The following is a 19,230-nucleotide window of genomic DNA, read 5'->3' as shown; positions in this document are numbered from 1 at the left end:
CAACTTTAGGAGCTTCTCATAAGTATACCAGTTTGTTTTCGCGTAAATTTCCCTTTTCTTGGCGTAATTTTTCGTTTTTCTCGTAAATTTCCGACTTTAAAGAAAAAACTTTTTTTCTCGAAATTTTTATAAATACCCCCCCCCCCCCCCCCCCCCCCCCCCCCCGCCCTTATTCCCTCACCCAGCCCCTTAAGCCTTTATTTCTGTTATTGTACCATCGTCCACCCGTGGAAGATTACCGGCGGGGGATTTTCAGTCGGCTGATGAAAGCTTGCCACTAGAAAGTTCTACGCATGCTCTGTGTGAAAGCGTGTTTTGGTGTCAAGCAGCGCTGCTAGGCTAGCCGGGCCAGCTAGCAATTTTGCAAGTCATGGTGGGCCATTCAATGAGGAAAGGCTGGAGAGTGCTGTACCTGGTATAAATGTGGGACTTCTAATGAAACAGGACCTGTTACTGTTCTTAGCTGACTTTGGGGCATGAAGGCACGCTTGCAAAATCTTCATGCGTAAGTATTAAAATCAAGAGGTTTCAGATTAAATAACTAATACCGTGCGACGATACCGCAGTGACTTATGGTGCAAGCGAACGTTAGCAGTCACGTGAATGAATAAAAGTGACATTTACGGGTGAATAACTGGATACAGTGGTGTATCTTGTTTAAGTTACTTTTAAAACTAGCTGAATTGTTAAGGTAGCTAACAGCAAACTAGCTCAGAAGGCTAGCACAGTGTACGTTTTGAGTTCCAATAGTAGTTGTGCATTTTCTGTAAACCCCGCCCTTGCTCCATTCTTATTGGCTGGGAGTTGCTGGAGTCATGTGTCGTCGCCGCGCTTAAAGCTTGTGAATGGTTATACCGCCTGCCACTCATCTTTTCACCACTTGTTGCTAGGGAGATTGTTTGATGCTAGCTACAGCGGAAGTAGGCAGTCCTAAAATTAAAATACAAACAGAGAAAGCTGTCATTTTTTAGGGTAACCAGATAAAACACATCACAGCTGTTCTGTGTTGTGTAATAAGTCAATGCGTAATAGCAGTAGCGGAGTTTTAAACCACAAGGCACCCAACAGCTAACGTCGTAAGGGCGAGAGAAGGGAGGGACCGTGCTATCCACCCTAACATTGGTGCGTATGCTGGCAGCCCAGCGAGCTTTCTGGACTCCCTCATTCACCTTCAGCAGTACCCACAAGAAGTAGTTGTCCTGTCAAGGGTGGGGTGATGCCCGGAGCTCAGTGTTCACCATCTCTGGGCTGCTGAATGTCCAGCAATGAAGAGCCATTGCGCCTTGCGAGCCGACATCACTTATTTAGTTTTTAGAGGATGGAGTGGTTGCAGTGGACTAGCAAGTCCGGTTTTTCATTAACATGTGCTTAATGCAAATGTAGGTAGGTAAGGCTGGATGTGCTTCAGGGCTGAGTGCATTATAATGTTTAACTTTACAGCAGAAGAGCATTAACACAAATTTTATTTCTTACTTTTGCCAGGAATGAGACGATGAGAATGATGAAGAGCTGAGCTTTGAGTTGGACTCTAAGAAGTGAAAACCTCATCGTGGATCTTATACAGCTTTTGGACATAGATAATCCTGTTGGCAACCCTTCCCCCCTTTGCTATATTTAACCAGCTTTTATGTTCATGTATCTTTCTCAGTCTTTTAGTTGTAGTGCAGAAGTATTGATCCAAGAAAGTTGGCCCCCTTTTTGTTTTTATTTTTTACTTTCACCTTTTGTTCCTTTGTAAAGAAATGCTTTACCTGAAAAAGTACTTCACAGAGGGCCTGATTCAGTTCACCATCCTTCTGAGTCTCATTGGGGTGCGGGTGGACGTTGACACCTACCTAAGCAATCAGCTGCCCCCACTGAGAGAGATCATCCTGGGGCCTAGCTCAGCCTACACCCAGACACAGTTTCACAACCTGCGCAACACACTGGACGGCTATGGCATCCATCCAAAAAGCGTGGACCTCGACCATTTCTTCACCACTCGACGGCTGCTAAACCAGGTGCGCCAGCTGGATCGCCTCTTCGTGCCCAGTACCGAGCTCAATACCTGGCTAGTGCATCGTGACTCTGATACTGTGGTGTCCGCCAGCAGCCAGTCCAGCCCCAGCATCACCCTGGACAATGGGGCCGGCCTAGAGGACGTTAACAACCCTGACCCTACCATGAGGGGAGGAAGTGGAGCGCCTGAATCCACGTACAGTCTGAACACAGCCGACAGCACCCTGGGAGCTGTGGCCCCAGAGGGCAACCAGGAGCAGGGCAACAGGGATGGCAATGACGACCTCACCAAAGAGGTATGTTTCCACCTGGAGAGCATCTATCAGAAGGTAGGGGAAATGCCTCCTTTTAGCAGCATTTATGGATATGAGTTATGGATAAGACAAGATGTACTTTATTTATCCTCGAAAATTAGTAAATTTATTACAACAGCCAAAAATTAAATAAGCAAAATACCTTAAATAAGTAGAGTAAATATGGAATGCATATATTGGCCATCTAAAACCACATAAAAGGAGTTTATGTTGTGAATGGCCTATTTTAGGAGCAGATTAACCTACCAAAGTTAAAAAAAACAAAAAAAAACTATTGGGTAGAAAGAAAAGCATTTTGTTACTGAAAAATATTGTATGACATCGTGCATTAATCAATCTGATATTTATTTTTACTAAACCATGAGTTAACTGTATTTCAAAAAACATATCTTTATGTTAACTAATAAACTTTAACAGCCTCCACCCCGGGTCTTTTATCAGTGAGAGATATTTTTAGTCCAACCAGTTGAGTCACATTTATTATGGCTGTGGTTCTGGCCACATTTAACGTTGACCAACTTTGAAATCCACGGCCAGCAATAAATTTCTTCTCAATTTACTTCCTTAAAATGGAACAAAGGCGATGAGACATCTACTATTTTTATTTATTTAATTTTCACATTTACTATTTATGTGTTAATATAATTTCATGTTTGTTGTTGTTATTTGTCACATTAACTATTATGTGACATACTCGAGGCACACAATGGCCATAATGATACTGTGGAGATTGAGCTCACAGTCATTATTGGATTGCAGTAAAGCAAGATTTCTTTCTGATCACATGATAACCACCGTGCTCAAGTGTTTATGTCATGGTTACATCATCTGATTTGTGTTATGTGAGCTCCACTTTCAAATAAAAAACAGCTTGTATAAAAGGTTTAAAAAAACAAAAAAAGTGCCCACTTGTCAGAAATTAGGTCATATTTTCAGCCATGCATAGCCCGAATATGTTGAGGCAGTATGTGGCTGTTAAAGTACCTTTCCTCTGTATATGGGGACGTTTTTCAACGGTTGCTCTTTGTTTGTTTGTTTTTCAGGACATTGACTTGATTGACATCCTATGGCGACAGGACATTGACCTTGGTGCAGGAAGAGAAGTGTTCAACTACAGCAACCGTCAGAAGGAAAACGAGGAGGAGAAGCCCAGCCCACAGGAGAACAAAGATGGGAACGAGGAACAAGAGAGCTGGAGGAATGGCGTAAACTTACAAGGAGCTCCGCCAGTGGACGGAGAGACTGGAGAGAGCATTCCTGAGCAGGTTTGTTAATGCCAAATCCTTTTTCTTATATGCTGTTGTTTTCAGTTGGAGGTGGGACTTTTCCCTTCCTTGTAAGACATAAAAAAGAGATTTAAAAATGGGAGCTGCACACTGCTGATAAGAGATCATTTTCTCTGCTCGGTATTAGTTTTATAAACGTAGAAACTTTCTACTTCATTTCTTTGCCCCATTTGCCTAAGAGAGTCGATCTGAACACTAATTTTTAAAATCAAAATTGCTCGGCATGTCGGCAACGGCGTCATCTCATTGTTGAGTCACACTAGCTGGTAAAATAAAGCAAATCAAGCCGCTGCAGTTAGACTAAGGTAGAAGTTCATTTCACAGCAACACACACGACTGTATCACATTTATTTTAAGGCTTCACATTCAAGAGAATTTTCCAGTGAACCAGCGACAGTCCAGAGTCACAAGCTCAGGTTACATATAAAACTACGAGTGCACACACGTGCATAATGTCAAGCACGCTGTTTATATGAGTTGATTTAAAAAATAAAATAAAATGCAATGCAGTGTTTCAGCTATTAGCTGTGGATTGACTAGACAAATGCAGAGTATTAATTAACTGTTCGTTAATAGTGCAAGAAACAAATATGAGATTATGAAAATGTGTCTCTTTGAACCTTGAAAATGTCAGCAGCTGGACTAGGACCATCAAACCCAGTTTAGTTTGTTGCCCAGTTTGATCTTCAGTGGGCCAGACCATTTCCTGATAATTTCCTGAAAACCTATTAAATAACGTGTCAAAATTATTCCCTTTGCTTTGAGTTTAAGGTACATTTTTAAAACAGCCACATTTAATAAACTGTCCTTTCATAAAACCTACGGTCAGCAGCCTGAGAGGTCTTTAGAAAATAAGTGAATGTCTGACAGTATGTCTCAGTTTTTCCACATTACAAAGAAATGCTGCTGTAGTAAATCAAAGAAAACTGGCAGCATTGTAAAATTACAGAAAAGTACTGGCAGCTCATTTCCTGGACTCTGTCCTGTAAAATAAAACAGAAATTTTCTGTAAACTCACAGAATCTTTTTTCCTCCTGTTTAAAATAAAAGGGAACTTTTCTGATATTTAATGAAACTAACTAATTTGACTCTTTAACGAGGCATTTCTGGCCCATGAGCCGCATGTTTGACACCCCTGAACTAGACTGTCCAAATAACAGACTAAGAAACTCTGATGTCAAGTAAAATAATGTAATTTGGGCTGGTGTGAAAGCCCTCTGAATCTGGTGTCGTTCACTTGTGATGTGAAACAAAATGCCTAGAAATAAAAAATTAAAGGTCTGACCGTGCACGGTTAAGATGGAGATCTCCTGATTTGTATTAGCAAAGTCTTTCATTTATATGCTTCATTTTGCTGCCTAATATCCAGACATGTGCTGGTCACTTAGAAGACATGACCACGTTTTGAATTGGTTGGTTACAAGAACAATAAAACCTTTGAACTTTAGGAAACAGTGACTCAGTCACAAATTGACAGAATCGTTTGCGTGGCTGTTGGGCTGGAAATCCAAAGTGTGAGATCATTTAAAGAGGATAAAGGATGACCCCAGTAAGGTGCCTGCAAACTCCTCAGGCTCAGCATTTATTAACTTGAAGCATGGCTTATCATTTTTAACATGCAGGTAGCATAAAGTTAGCCATAGTGGACGCCTCTGATATTAGAAAGTCTCTTTGCTGGGTGCACGTGTTCATAAAATGTATTTTTTATATTTAAACTTTATTACTCTACTGTATTTCTCTGTAATGTAGCACACGTAATGGTAAGTGTTGATTAGATTTTCTTCTCCTCACTGGAAGTACAAACATTTTTTGATGCCCCCTAAAAAACATATATGTAAATAAATCACTTAATATTATGAAGGTGCAACGAATAGTCAACAAATCGCCTAAAACAACGGTTCTCAAACCTTTTCTGGCACTTCAGAAGCCCAAAAAAACCCCACTTAAAAACCTTTTTTAAGAGTATTGGTATCTCTCTTTTTGCTGTTTTTGTGGCGTTATCAGCTCCCAGGTCTCGGCTCACAGACTTCACTGTCTCTACAAGAATGCTTGCGGCTGTTGGAGGCCACATTCCCTTTTGGAGAAGAAGCTGAGGTAACAACATAAAATTTGTTGTTGAAATTGTCATGAACACGTGTTTTTCTTATTTGCTGGCATCACTTCTTCCCCTCCCTCCCACATGCATGTGTGGAAAGCCTAAGGCAGTGAGAGCAGCAGCAGGAACCACTAACTAGGGTACAGAAGACAGCAGCCAGCAGTAAAAGCAAATATGATATTGACAAGTCTGAGGAGTTGGGGTGGAGGTGAGTAGAGAAGAGGCCTCCAGAGGAAGCAACTGTTCAAGGCAAGCTACAGCAGCTTAAGTGGGATGCCTTGAATTCGACTGATAAGATGCACTATTTTTTTTTTCCCCAGAAATTGGGAAATTCTTGCTTCAGTGCAGCCAAAACATAAAACACAGCCTGCAATCAAATCTCTTGAATAATATAAAATGGCACAATACGTTAAGAATCGTGAAAAATTAATGTTTGTTTGTTTTTAATTAATAATTGTCATATTTTTAAACAGTTTCCAGCCCCAGTCGTCAGCCCGGAAATTGCTGTTTCCAATGAAGAAGCTCCTTCTACATCTCAGGGCCTCCCTCTGGTGCCACAGCTACCCTCAGCAGAGCCACAGTTAGATCTGGAGCAGCAGTGGCAAGACATCATGGCCATCATGGAGCTACAAGTAAGATGCATTTGGAGGTTTTTTGTTTTTGTTTCCTCATGATGGTCTTAAGTATATTTTGTAAGGCCAGACAGTCTCAGGTTCCAATCATCTGTAGTTTCAAATACTGAAATGATTTTCAAATTCTTTCTTTTCTAAGGCAATGGAGGTGAACAACACTTCACTCCACACCAGTTCAAGCAGTGTAAGTGCCGTAAGTGGGACAACTGAGTCAAATGCTGCGGGAAACTTTGGACTTACTCCTCGCTCGACGCCGATAAACCAGGACGTCAGCCTTCATCAGGCTTCCCTCCCCAGCTGCAGCCAAGACTTCCCCCAGATTTTCAACCCCCAGCTGGACTCTACAAGCATTGCCCCAAGAACCGCCACGCTCAGACCCTCCTCCAGCAACTCCACTAACATCAACTCCACATTTGGAGCCACAAACCTGACTGGGATCTTTCTCCCACCACACATAAACAGTTCCAGTAACAACGTTACTGCCACACCTGTCCTGCCTGATCCATTCAGCACCCTGCTGGAGGAGTCAATGCTTGATGAAATCAGCCTGCTGGACCTCGCCATGGAGGAAGGCTTCAGTCAGGCCCAGGCGTCGCAGTTGGAGGATGAGCTTGACTCAGATTCTGGTCTTTCCCTGGACTCCAGTCACAGCCCGGCCTCCCCAAGCAGCTCAGAAACCTCCTGCTCATCTGCAGCTTCCTCCTCTTCAACTTCTGCCACTTTCTCGGAGGAAGGAGCTGTGGGCTACAGCACAGACTCCGAGGTAGCCACTGTAGAGACGGAGGAAGGCGCTGTTGGAGGTTACCAGCCTGGGTATAGCAAGCTCTGCCGTATGAGCTACCAGGACCCCTCTCAGTTCCACACCCTCCCTCAGCTCGACAGCATCAGCCATAATCATACCTACAACCTGCCGCTTTCCTCTGCCTTCTCTGAGCACCCAGAGCTCCCCATCTCAGTTGGGAAGAAGACTGTCCGCGATAAACAGAACTCAAAGCCTCAGCCTCCTCAGGACCTGCTCGACAAGCACTCAAGCCGTGACGAGCGCAGAGCCCGGGCCATGAAAATCCCTTTCTCAAATGACAAGATCATCAACCTGCCTGTGGAAGAGTTCAACGAGCTCCTAGCCAAGCACCACCTGAGTGAACCCCAGCTGGCCCTCATCCGCGACATCCGCAGGCGCGGCAAGAACAAGATGGCAGCCCAGAACTGCCGGAAACGCAAGTTGGACACCATTATAAAGCTGGAGCAGGGTGTCCAAGATCTGAGGCGCGACAAGGCCCGCCTACTGAAAGAGAAGATGGAATTTATTCGCTCCATCCGGCAGATGAAGCAGAAGATGCAAAGCCTGTACCAAGAGGTGTTCACTCAGCTGAGGGACGAGGAGGGCCGGCCCTATCCTCCCAGCGAGTACTCGCTGCAGTACAGCGCCGATGGCAGCGTGCTCATCATGCCCCGCGGCGTGACGACTGCCGAGCAGAACCGGAAGCCAGAGAAAAAACAGAAGGACAAAAAGAAGTGAGGGGGGACAAACTGCTGTTTATTCTATGACTTTGCTAAGTCAGTAAGAAAGATTTCTGCAGACGTGAGAGAGATGTCCTTTTTTCCTTTAAGAAGATTGTGGTGAGTAAAAAAAAATGGCATTGTTGACTACTCTTCCTGCATTAGTTTCTCCCGTTTCATTCTGTTCCTACAATTTTTGTTCCTGGAAGCAACTTTGACGCAGAAGTAGCTCTTCATTTGAGTACTGAGATTTAATTATTTAGACGTGGAGAAGAGGGATATAAAAGGACATAAAACGAGCTATTAGGAAGAAAAAAAAAATTAGCTGCTCTTGATCCTTTTGCACCAAACCACTGAGGATGGAGGAGATTCGCAGGGTGAAAGAAGGGACTGGTGGGAGTACAAAAACACTGTCGAGGATGGTTGGGATACCTATGCACCGAAGGTTTTAAAGGACTAGCAGATCACATCCCACCCTGGAGACTTTTTGGTGATTTTTCATAGTCACTGAGGCTTTTAAGTTGCAAAGAACGGCATCTATGGTTGTGTGAGTTTAGATACCAAAGGCTAAAAGGAAGTCCATTATTTTAGGATTAACACCTATACTAACCAAAGGTTGTATTTGGTGCACATCACATGATCTGTATACATCTTAAATGCTCCAACACTGCACTCTAATTCTGTAGGTTCCAGTTTTTGAGTCAGATGGCATGTAAGTTTCGAAGGCCATAAATGGATCGGGTTTGATGTGTGGAAGGTGGATGTTGAGATGAGAGGAGTCAGAGGCTGAGAGCGTTCCCTACGCTGGCCGCTACTGAAAGAGGCCTGGAGGTGAAATCTTTGAAGAGGAGCAGATTTAGGGAGGAGGCACGCTGCATTGCAAAATGTATCGGCTTCCTTATAAATTATACATAGCACTGTAATTTGTCCTTAAAAGGCTTGGCTATATGCATTTTGCCGTGTCTGTCGCTATTCCTTCGCTGCAGGTTTAAATACGGGAGCTGCGTTTAGGAAGGCTCTTATTAACTGTTCATAATCTGTAGTATAAGCAAGGTTATAGGTCTAGCCACATCAGCTTTACATATTAGTCTACACCCTTTTTGTTGATTTGAAAACTATGAGCCTGTAATTTCATGAAGAATTCAAGGAAACTGTGATGGACCAGGATCTCCTGAGAGTACTGTGTTACCAAAACCAACTCCAGGCAGTCGTGGGTCGAAGGTATTTGTCAGTTTCTTGGATGCCCCATTTTAAGCATTAATAAAAAGCAGGCTCAGTCGACGCTGGGGTGTAAGTAACTTATTCGCCAAATGTTAAATATGGCTGCGTTAGGACCATTGAAGCGAGGAAAAAAATGTAAGATTGGCAAAGGTGGGGTAAAATTCAGAGGAGAAAACCTGAGTGTTTGAGATTAGTGTCATAAAATTTGAAGGAAAAATCTCAAATTTCAGAGAAAAGGATGGCAAATATAGGATTTTTTTTTAAAAATGGCAGATTTTAGGAAACTAAACAGGCAAATTCATAAGGAAATGACTGCTAAGTTTAAATGGAAAAAATGGGAAATTCATTTAAAAACTGTCAATTTACATAAAACGAACAATTTCAGAGAAAACTACTGTCAAATTGTTGAGAAAAGAATGGGTAAATTTACAAGGGAAAAATGGAAAATCTTCAAGTAAAAATTGGCAAATGTGTGAGGAAAAGCTTGAGTAAAGTTGGAAACTACAAGAATAAAAGGCAAATTTACGAGAGAGAGAAACAGAATTTTTTTTTAGATTAAAATGGCAAGAAGAAAATGGGAAAATTATGGGAAAAAATAGAATAAAAATTTAGAACACCTTGCTATTTTTTTTTCCATACATTTTCTTGGGGGGGGGTCATAAAGTTACAGTTTTAATTTAGAATATTCTGATATATCTCCTTGAATATTGCCCCCTTCGGCCGGCTCCTTACATTTTGCTTTACCTTGAATGGCCCTGATGCGCCGTTGTAACTGTGGAAAGCCACTTGAGGATTTTTAACTGCTGTAAAGCCAAGCTGATGGCTTAAATATTACAAATCATACTTTAAGTTTTTGCGTTGATAACAAAGTAAGCCACACGAGTAATAGCGTGACTTGAATGTGTGAAATGATGGCACGTGTTGTGGCCACTTTGATTTGAATGCCTTTATTTAACATTGTCTTCACTTTTAAGGGTTTTGAGAACCGAAGAGAGGGAAAAAAAAACGTTCTCAAAGTAGAAGTGCTATTACTTGTCTATTTGAATGAAGTTTGTCAGTACATGTGTAATATCACTTTCTTGAAAAAATAAAAAATAGGTCAGTTGTTGCGGCTGAGATAGGAGTTAGGTTAGAACATTTTCCAAGAGGCTGAGCAGAACTCGCAACATTAAGATGATGTCCAAAAAAACTGTTTTGAGCGGAGAAATGTCCTCATTAAATGTGATATTCAGGCATGAACCTCTGGTTAACATTCACTTCAGTGTAACCCAGTGCAACACCAACTACTTAGTACTGCTACTACTTAGTGCACTTTTTTTGTCTGTCTCGTTCTGTAAATATTTTCATGTTTGTGTTTGTTCTGATTTTATGTAGTCTGTCCATTAACAGTCACACCCTCTGCTTTGAGTTTGGATGTAGTTCCCTCCGTTTTGAGATGTTTGCTGGCAATCAAGAATTGTTTTTATTGATTAATAAAGTGTTTTTATTTTCACCTGTGACTCTTGTGTTCTAGTTGTCCATGTTTCAGGCTCCGGTCAGTGAAGTCACTCAATAACGGAGAACCAGGGCCGTGAGCAACCCAAAATAGACCAAAGAGGCAGTTCAGCATATAAAGTGGGCCTCTCATGTTCATTTGCAGCTTCCTATTTTTATTTGTGGCTTCTTTTAGAGTAGCTTTGCTTGATCCACAGCTCAAAATAATCCTTAATTATTTAATAATGACCAGCCCCCCTCCCTTTAAGCCACCTTTTTTTTCCTTTTTCTTCTTCTTTCTAATTTGCTGCCACTTGCAAATAAGGTTTGAAATCAATGTTGCCTCAATAAGAGAAGATCCATCTATTCTTCTTTACTTTTCTGCATATGGATTGCAGAGACACCCAGACCAACTCTTCCAGCTCTTCTGGGGGGAGGGGAGACACTGAGGTGTTCCCAAGCCGGCTGTGAGATAACATCCTCCAGCTCGTCCTGGGTTTACCCCATGGTCTCCTCACTGTAGGACATGCCCAAAACACCTCTCTTGGGATGCGTCCAGGGCAGGAGGCATCCCGGTCAGATACCCGAACCACCTCAGCTGGCTTCTTTCAGTGTGGAGGAGCAGCAGCTCCACTTTGAGCCTCTCCTGAATGAGAGCTCCTCACCTGATCTGTAAGGCAGAGGCCAGACACCCTTCAGAGGAAGCTTGTATCTGCAACCTTGTTATTTGGGGGTATGACCCAGAGCCTTAGGCGGCCATAGGTGAGGTTAGGAATGTAAATCAGCTGCTCTGCCTTCACGCTGAGCTTTCTTCACCATGATAGGCCCATAGGGGATGTTATGCCAAACTGTCACCCTCCTTCATGCCTGCAGGAGATTGCCAAGTCCATAAGATCTTGTAAATACCTGTGTAATTGTTCTTTTTGTGTCTTTAGAGCTGACATATAAATTAAACACCTCCATGTATTTGTTTAAAGTTGAGTTTTATATATCTTATTTTGTCCTATTTTAACAGCAGGGTGCCATTGATGATCAGATGATCATATTAGGAATATCTGCTGTCTTTGACATCATAAATAGCCAGAAGTAGGGAAAAAAACTGCCTGCAGTAGTGTCACGATTACTTGCATATATGCTCACCGTGTTGTTTGAAAGTCTTGTCTTTGTTTATATGAACATCCAGATTACAAAAGCTATTTTTGGCTGTCACAAGGGGTCGCCACAACGAGATTTATGCCCTTCCTGAAGCAAACCCAAAGGGGCTTTGTGCCACCAGCTGGAATCAAACCAGTGACCTTTTACTGTATATGCCAGAAAATAAGCATAATAGTTCCCCTTTAAGTCAATTATACACAGAACAATGGTTTTACCATGGAGGAACCAGGCTACCCAGACAGCGGATATCTTGTTCAATTTCCTGTTCTGCATGATGGTCTCAGTATTACATCACTGCATCTGCTGAAATGCAATCCACAGTGAGTGTTTGCCTGCATGCATCCGAATCTTGCTCGAATCTAACTGGTCAGTAGATCTCAGACTACAGAATCCGAAAAGTCCCAACACTCTTGTCTTTTGACTACAAACATATTTAGATAAATAATCAATTTGATGAATTAACTGGACTACGAGGCTGTCCTGAGTGATGGTTATCATAAAACTTAAAGTGACATGACACCGCTGTAACAAAAAGTGGTTTATTCTCCAAAAGCGACAAGCAAGACGTGACAAACACTACAAAGATTACCAAAGAACAAATTATTACAGAAGTCTTTCAAAAGCGTACATCAAATGGGTGCTAAGGAAACAGCTAAGATGAACACAGTTATTGTCCTGGAGAGCACCGATGAACCGAGTAAAAACGAGGGCACGCTAAAGAAATGAGAACATCACCTCACTGATACGATGTCATAGCAAGATGAGCCAGATGTGGAAGGGATGGTGAAAGCCTGGTGATGGGGAAAATTAACGCTGCTTCGGTTTACATTTCCTTTGAGCTGGTTTTTGTCAAGCAAATCTGAAGGATATTTACACAGAGATGTGATCTGGAAAAAAGTGGGATCGAATGAGTGACACTACGCCAGAAAGACCAATGAGTCCGGGATGTCTTGCTTGTCTCTGGCCTGTCCCCTTCCTCCTTCCCCACCCCCCACCCCTCGTGGAAAGTACACTAAATCCCCTGCCCCTTCACCATGTGCTAGTTTTTGTCATCCTTTTTCTCGTCTTCGGAGGGGTACGAGTGCCAGGTGAGCCGTTCTTCGTAGAAAGAGATGACCACCTGCGGACACTTGACGTTGGCCTCTTTGGCCGGCACCAGGTCCGCTTCATCTGAATTTTTCCTGTAAAAATAGCAAAGAAAAAAGTGAACTAACCTACTGCAAAAAATATTTAACAGCACATTTTAATTCCACAACAGGTGGGACAGCGCTTACGCACCATTTCATGAGGAACATGAGTTCTCCTGTGGAATCGGTCGCACCAATAATTCTTTCTGGATCCAGACCTCGAGCAAAGCCCCTTAGCTTCTCTGTCTGAGGATCAATAAACAAGATGCAAGTTTTTATTACCTCAAACAACTTAAATTCATCCAAATTATATTTCAAACCAGTTATACTGAAGTAGGGCTGAATTTACTAAGTCATAAAATACACTTTTAGTAGGTTCTGGGTTCAAACCAGGGCCCTTCTCTGGAGTCTGCATTTTTTTCCTGAACACCCCTCATGAGGAGTAGTTTGCTGATAACTGAGTAAGTGGTTCTGTCATCGAATGTCCTTGTCACGGCAGGTAGTGGTAGACCTGCAGCCCACTCAGGCTGCACAGGTAGTCCAGCTCCTCCAGGATGGCACTTCCAGCAGGCTCAGTAGTGTGGAGAAGATGCCAGCAGATGAGCCAGGCATCAACTCAGCAGCAGGACAGGTATCTGCTCCTTTGTGCAAGGAGGAATACTGCCAGGGCCTAACAAAATGACCTTCAGTGGGCTACTCGTGTGCATATTTCTGACCTGTCAGAATCTAACTCCACGTCGTTCAGTGGGACCTCTGCTCACAGCTCAGCACCCTGCAGCTCAGCTGGTATTCACAAAAGAACACCATAACTGGCAGGTCCACCACTGGCACCCCGTTCTCTTCACATACGAGAGGAGGTTCGCACTGAGCACATGTGATAGATGTGAAAGTGGGTCAGTGATGATCTAGGGAGGTGCATGCTTGTTGGGTCGCACAGACCTCCATGTGCTAGCCAGCACCCAGAGGAAACCCACGCAGACACGGGGAGGTCCAGGCCAAGGTGGATTCAAACCCAGACCTTCTGGCTGTGTTTTTAGCTGCGTGGAGCAGTACTAACCACCACGCCACTGTGCTGCCATTATTTTTGTTCGCGTCAAATTACAGACCTAATTCTAAAAAAGCTGTTACACTGAGTAAAATGTAAATAAAAACAGAACGCAATGATTTACAAATCTCATAAACCCATATTTTATTCACAGTAGAACACAGAAAATGTACCATTTTAAGAAAAGTATAAGCAGCATTCTGTTTTTATTTACACTTCACACAATGTCCTGATTTCTTTTAGTATAGATTAAGAGTTCCTTTTTTCGGTAACTCGGCATTAAAGGACACTCGTGGAAAAACTGGGACTCACATCATCTTTCTTCTTCTTTGATTTGCTGTCGTCTCCTTCCGTTTCTCCAGCCGCCTTCCTCTTTCCATCGTGCGCTGATTTCTGGGACTGCAGAAATTCTGCAATCAAATCTGGACAGTCCAGGTTTTCTTCTGGCTCCCACGTGTTATCTTCACTGTAAATTTAAATATGTGAAAACATAATTCATAATTTAGTGTCCTGTCATTGTGTGTTCAGACCAAACGCTCTGTGTTATGGTCACAATATTCGCCGCTGTCATCTGATGGGAAAGCTACTTCCAGAGTACATTCGACTGCTGGAATCAGGTAACAGTAACACATTGAGTCCTGAGATTTTTTTTTTCTGCCTCTATATAAAAGCAAAGTGGACTGTGAGCTGTCCACAAATGGGGACAATGTGTTTGTCCTCCATTTGTGTGTCTGCAGGAGAATCTCAGCTGATTTTTCACTTTTCACAAATTTGCATTTGCTGCATGAGTTTGTGCGGCTGATGCCTCTGCCAGCGCTCTTCTTTTAAGAGATTGTGATCTCAATGGGACCTCCCAGTAAAATAAAAGTAACTTAATTTTTAAAGTGCAGCACTGTGCCACCGCTCATTTCTTCAACTGTATTTTGCTAGAAAAATGGGAACTAGTGATTTGCTGAAACATCCAAACATGCACAGAAATGCAGCATATGAGGCAAAAACTGTTTGTACAGTTCAAATGAGCTTTAAAGTCAATATTTGGTGTGACCTCCTTTATCCTTCAGCAAAGCCTTAACTCTCTGAGGCAGCTTCCTGTCATTTCTTTAAGCAGTCTTCAGGAACAGCTCTCCAGGCTTCTTGAAGGCCATTCAAAGCTCTTCTTTGGTCTCTGTCAGGATGATCCAACACTGCTTCAGTAATGCTGAGGTCCGGGCTCTGGGGAGGACAATCCATGACTGATGGTGTTCACCTGTGTGTTTTTCTATCCAGGTATGCTTTTACTGCACTGGTGTGTTTGGGATCATTGATATGTTGAAAAATGAAGCTGTTGCTAATCAGAAGCTTTCCAGATGTTATTGCATGGTGGATCAAAATCTGATGGTAAGTTTCTGTGTTCATAATTCCATCAATTTTGACAAGATCTCCAACACCACTGGCTGAGATGCAACCCAAACATGACAGAGCCTCCACCATCCAACATGGCAGTTTTCTGTAGTTTCAACAAACAAATGGAAACAAATGTGTTTTTGTAACAAGCTGCTAGTAACAAATTACATAAATATACAATTTAAAACTGTTTTTTGCTAAGTTTCCTGATATGTGTAGACACAGCACTGGGTCATCCCTTCAGTTAGGTGTCTTTTTTTCCCCTCTGAAAATGGTCGTGTAAAAGGACTGAAAATGAGCGAAAAAGCCGCCAAACAGAAACTCTGAAGGACCTTCCGAAAACCTGGAGAACGACCGCTGAAGACCACTTTAAAAATGAAGTCTGGCTTCTTGGAAGAAAATTAGGGAAAGAAAATGAGGAGTGACTCAAGACCTTTGCACAGTACTGTATGCAAACATATTCTGTCAGGAGTACATAAATGATAGGATGTAATGATACTTTTTATTCCAGCTGTTTTCAGTGCCAACATCTGGCTCCTTAGAGTTCATGTTCCCTCAACAGAGACGTGAACATTTGAAACAAACTCCATTTGGACGTATTCATCCAAACTTTGTGGCACAAATGACTCCGTCTCCTCTTAAAACCACCTGTTAGCTTTGAGTAGCACATTATCATTGTGTCACCTGGCTACCTGTAACTGTGTGTGTGTGAGGAGCTGCTCGAGCCCCACCTCAGGTGAAAGTCCAACACAGAAGCAACCAGAGCCGAAGTGAATAAAGGAAACAAAAAAAGCAACAGACCTCTCCTCTCTTGGATCATCTCTGCTCTTTGCCCACATTCACAGAGCCACAGCACCAGCTATTTACCCAAAACATTTAATGAGTTAATGGGGTTTGTTAGGCAAATCTGAGATTTCAGGTGGGAAGCTAAGTGTGAATCAGGTGACCTGAGCCATCCAGGCACCCATGAAGTAATCACTAAACACTTACTCAGAGAAGCCTTTCCACTTAAGAAGGTACTCTACTCTGCCTTTCACCACCCGTCGATTCAGGACTTTTTCCACCACATATTCTTCCTCCTCCTCTTCTTCCTCGGCCACATCGTCTGCCTTCTTGTCCTTCTTCTCGGCGGACGTCATTTTGCTCTCTGTCGGTTTACAAACAGGGGAAATGAGAACACATTTGCTTCTCCTGATGCCTCAGAGACTCGAAGCTGAAAACCCGAAGAGTTAAAGACGCTGACATTTGTTTGTGACAGGTGTCTGCTGAGTTCACATGGGACCACAAACATTTATAGTGCCACTCTGTCCACATGCACGATTCATTTCTTGACACACACCTTAACCGCACAACGACAAGTGATACAGAGAAATGTATATTAAGAAATAATGATGTTTAAAACCTTCTGTAACAGTGGGACCATCGTTAGAGGGTTCTGTAGTCAGGCTCATACTCATCAGGTAGACCTGGGGACCCGCAGGTTCCTGGTCAACGTCAAGATTGTTGCATGTTGGAAGAAAACAGCATTGGAGAATGGGATTCAATGAAAAGAAGCATGAGAGGCAATGCGGATTATTACAATCTGTATGAGACTGTGGTATTTTTTAAAGCTCCAAGAGCTTTTCTATTTAAAAAAAGATCCTCTAATCTACATTGCCTCATGTTATCCATGATCTTTAACCTTATGACATGATACAAACTCTCAGGGTGCTACACAGGGAGAGCTTTTTTCCAAGTAAGAGTGCAAAATATGGTCATTGCACATACAACCCCTGGCAAAAATGATGAATTACCACACTTGGAGGATGTTCATTCAGCTTTTCTTACTTTGCAGCAAATAAATCTCAGATATTCTGGCTTCAGTACTTTAATAAATGGCATTTTTTTCCAGATCAAGTAGAGTAACCTTCATAAATCTAAATATGCCAACATCTGCACAAGCTGCTGCACCTGGTGGACTGGAAAGAAGCATGGCCCCAACGAGATGAAACAAGGGAGAGGATTTTGCTACTCCTCCCAACACAGAGTGTGGAAAAAGATGTTTGTTGTTCCCAGTGTGTCTAGCATTTGGATCATGTAGGAAGATGTCCCAACATTCAGACGGAGAACTCGGGATAAAAAAAATGCACAACAAATTTTTAAAAAGAGCAGAAACAGTATTTAATGTTTGCCAAAGAAGTGGAGGAAATGGGCTGAATGAAAGGGGATTCACATACAGAGGAAAATGAAAGTGATGCTCAGTGATGAAGATGGACTGGTGGAGGGGGTGACGCTGGAGAAAAACAGGCACATTTCCTGCTCATTCGTATTATGGGGTAGTGGAGAGGGTAGTGATTAACTCAACAGTAAATGCACTGGTGTACACTTAGATTTTGGACTTTCTCTCATTTCTCAGGGCTTGGTGAAGATGGTGTGTGCATCCTGCCACTGAGCAAAGAATGTGAAAGTAACAGTCCATCCTGCAAAGCTGACCTGTCAACTGTTTCTGCAGAAAGAACCCATTTGATAGACATTATCCATGTCTCAAACAATTCAGCATAATAAAACTGTGATGTTTTTGTTGATGATTCCATATTTTTCCTCTGCTTGATCTGGAAAAAAAATATGCCTATGTTTAAAATAATTCCATTTAATGGGTTTGAGGTGTGCTTCATGAGGCCAGTATGTCCAGATATTAAAGAACAATAGATTTGAGACTATATCTGTGATTTATTTGATGCAAAGTCTCAGAAAAATGAGCGTGAATGAGCATCCTCCAAGTATGCCGATTCAATCATTTCTGGTTGTATTCATAATTTAGCTGATTAATAATAAAGCGAAGACAAAGTAGGGGGCGTTTATGGCCGTGCATGTAGCAACCAGCATCAACAACGTGAGGTTTGCAACACCTGGCGGCGGCGGAGCAGCAGCGTGGAGGGGCTGATTAAAGCAAAATAAGATGGGCAAAAAAAAAAAAAAAGAATCGTCGTGGTGTCACACACTCCCCTGTGCTCAGTGTAGAAGGGTTATTTCTAACGTTAGCAGAGGCAGAGAGAAGAAAAGAGCGCACGACAAAGCCTCGCAGGGACCCAGTTTGCAGCTAGCTGGCGATTCCTCCATATTGCCTTCGTGGTAGCAACTAATGTAAAACACTCAGGGATGCTGTCGGATATAAAGGCGGTTAGCGCACATTATATGGAGCTAGTCTCCTGAGCAGGTGGCTTTTAATGCAGAGTTAAAATAAACCTCGCAGCAATCTAAGGTTAGCTTCATGCACAATCCAGCGTTAGAGCACGTTTGGAAGGAGGAGGGGGAAAAATGGACTCACCGATGACTTACAGTGTAATCGGTTTGTTTTAAAACTTCCGTCCGAGCCGAAATAAAACAGCTACGGCTATCGAAGCTTTACGGTAATAACGTTTGTGTCGATTTGTTGCCGAAACACAAATCCGCTACCTTCTCCGCGGCGAAATGTGTCGTTTCCGCCCCTTCGTCTGGTATGAAGGGAGCAGAAGAAAGGGGGGGGGGGCGCCCGCTGGAGCGCGAGAAGGAGCCGCGTCACAGACTGCGAAGCACGCGGATGGAACCTTCAGCGTAGCACGCGCCGCCCGCGATGAGTGCGGTTGGCATACAGATCTACGGTGCAGCCTCCGCGCAAACGGCGGGCTGGAGAGAAACGAAGCGGACCGCCCTGCGTTATAAACACAGGTTATAGATGCTGGGGTGCTTATAAATCTGTGCACAGCTGGATAAGCAGCCAGGCGGACAGGGTTACCGAGCGGGCCCGCCGGGGTCCCAAGGAGGCAGCGGGCATCCTGGTCTAATCCTATATAAATTCAACAGCCCATATATCACAGAATAACACACTAAATGAATAAAAACAGACAGCTGTGAAATAAGCACATAAAGAAAGCTGCAGCGATGATGAAAAATTACCACAATGAAGTGCAAAAGACCATAAATTATGGTAATTTTGTGTCACATTTTAGGCATTTTCTCTATTTTTTTTCTTACATCTCTCT

At 42.9% G+C, this 19,230-nt stretch overlaps 2 protein-coding genes across 5 annotated transcripts; one reads left to right on the top strand and one right to left on the bottom strand.

The window, feature by feature from the left end:
* The first annotated feature begins 256 nt into the window (after positions 1–256).
* On the top strand, positions 257–10,545 carry nfe2l1b (nfe2 like bZIP transcription factor 1b). Of its 3 annotated transcripts, none has more exons than XM_030754478.1 (6): positions 257–505; positions 1,483–2,294; positions 3,356–3,577; positions 5,603–5,692; positions 6,167–6,325; positions 6,465–10,545. In XM_030754478.1, the coding sequence occupies exons 2-6, from the start codon at positions 1,743–1,745 to the stop codon at positions 7,842–7,844; spliced, it is 2,403 nt and encodes an 800-aa protein (XP_030610338.1). In that variant the 5' UTR covers positions 257–505; positions 1,483–1,742; the 3' UTR covers positions 7,845–10,545. The 3 variants fall into 3 exon arrangements, with proteins under 3 accessions (XP_030610338.1, XP_030610340.1, XP_030610339.1); XM_030754480.1 differs by lacking the exon at positions 257–505 and adding an exon at positions 885–1,379; XM_030754479.1 differs by lacking the exon at positions 257–505 and adding an exon at positions 885–1,383.
* Positions 10,546–12,199: 1,654 nt separating this feature from the next.
* Positions 12,200–18,714, bottom strand: cbx1b (chromobox homolog 1b (HP1 beta homolog Drosophila)). Of its 2 annotated transcripts, XM_030755732.1 has the most exons (7): positions 18,665–18,712; positions 16,632–16,713; positions 16,220–16,376; positions 14,159–14,312; positions 12,953–13,047; positions 12,724–12,855; positions 12,200–12,474 (listed from the first exon to the last, which is right to left on the bottom strand). In XM_030755732.1, the coding sequence occupies exons 2-7, from the start codon at positions 16,684–16,686 to the stop codon at positions 12,411–12,413; spliced, it is 657 nt and encodes a 218-aa protein (XP_030611592.1). In that variant the 5' UTR covers positions 16,687–16,713; positions 18,665–18,712; the 3' UTR covers positions 12,200–12,410. The 2 variants fall into 2 exon arrangements, with proteins under 2 accessions (XP_030611592.1, XP_030611593.1); XM_030755733.1 differs by having other exon boundaries at positions 12,200–12,855; positions 18,537–18,714.
* Positions 18,715–19,230: the final 516 nt, after the last annotated feature.

This window comes from Archocentrus centrarchus, chromosome 19 (assembly GCF_007364275.1).
Source record: "Archocentrus centrarchus isolate MPI-CPG fArcCen1 chromosome 19, fArcCen1, whole genome shotgun sequence".
Lineage (NCBI taxonomy): Eukaryota > Metazoa > Chordata > Actinopteri > Cichliformes > Cichlidae > Archocentrus > Archocentrus centrarchus.
The sequence above is the reverse complement of the archived record's forward strand: the minus strand, read 5'-3'. Positions and strand labels throughout refer to the sequence as shown.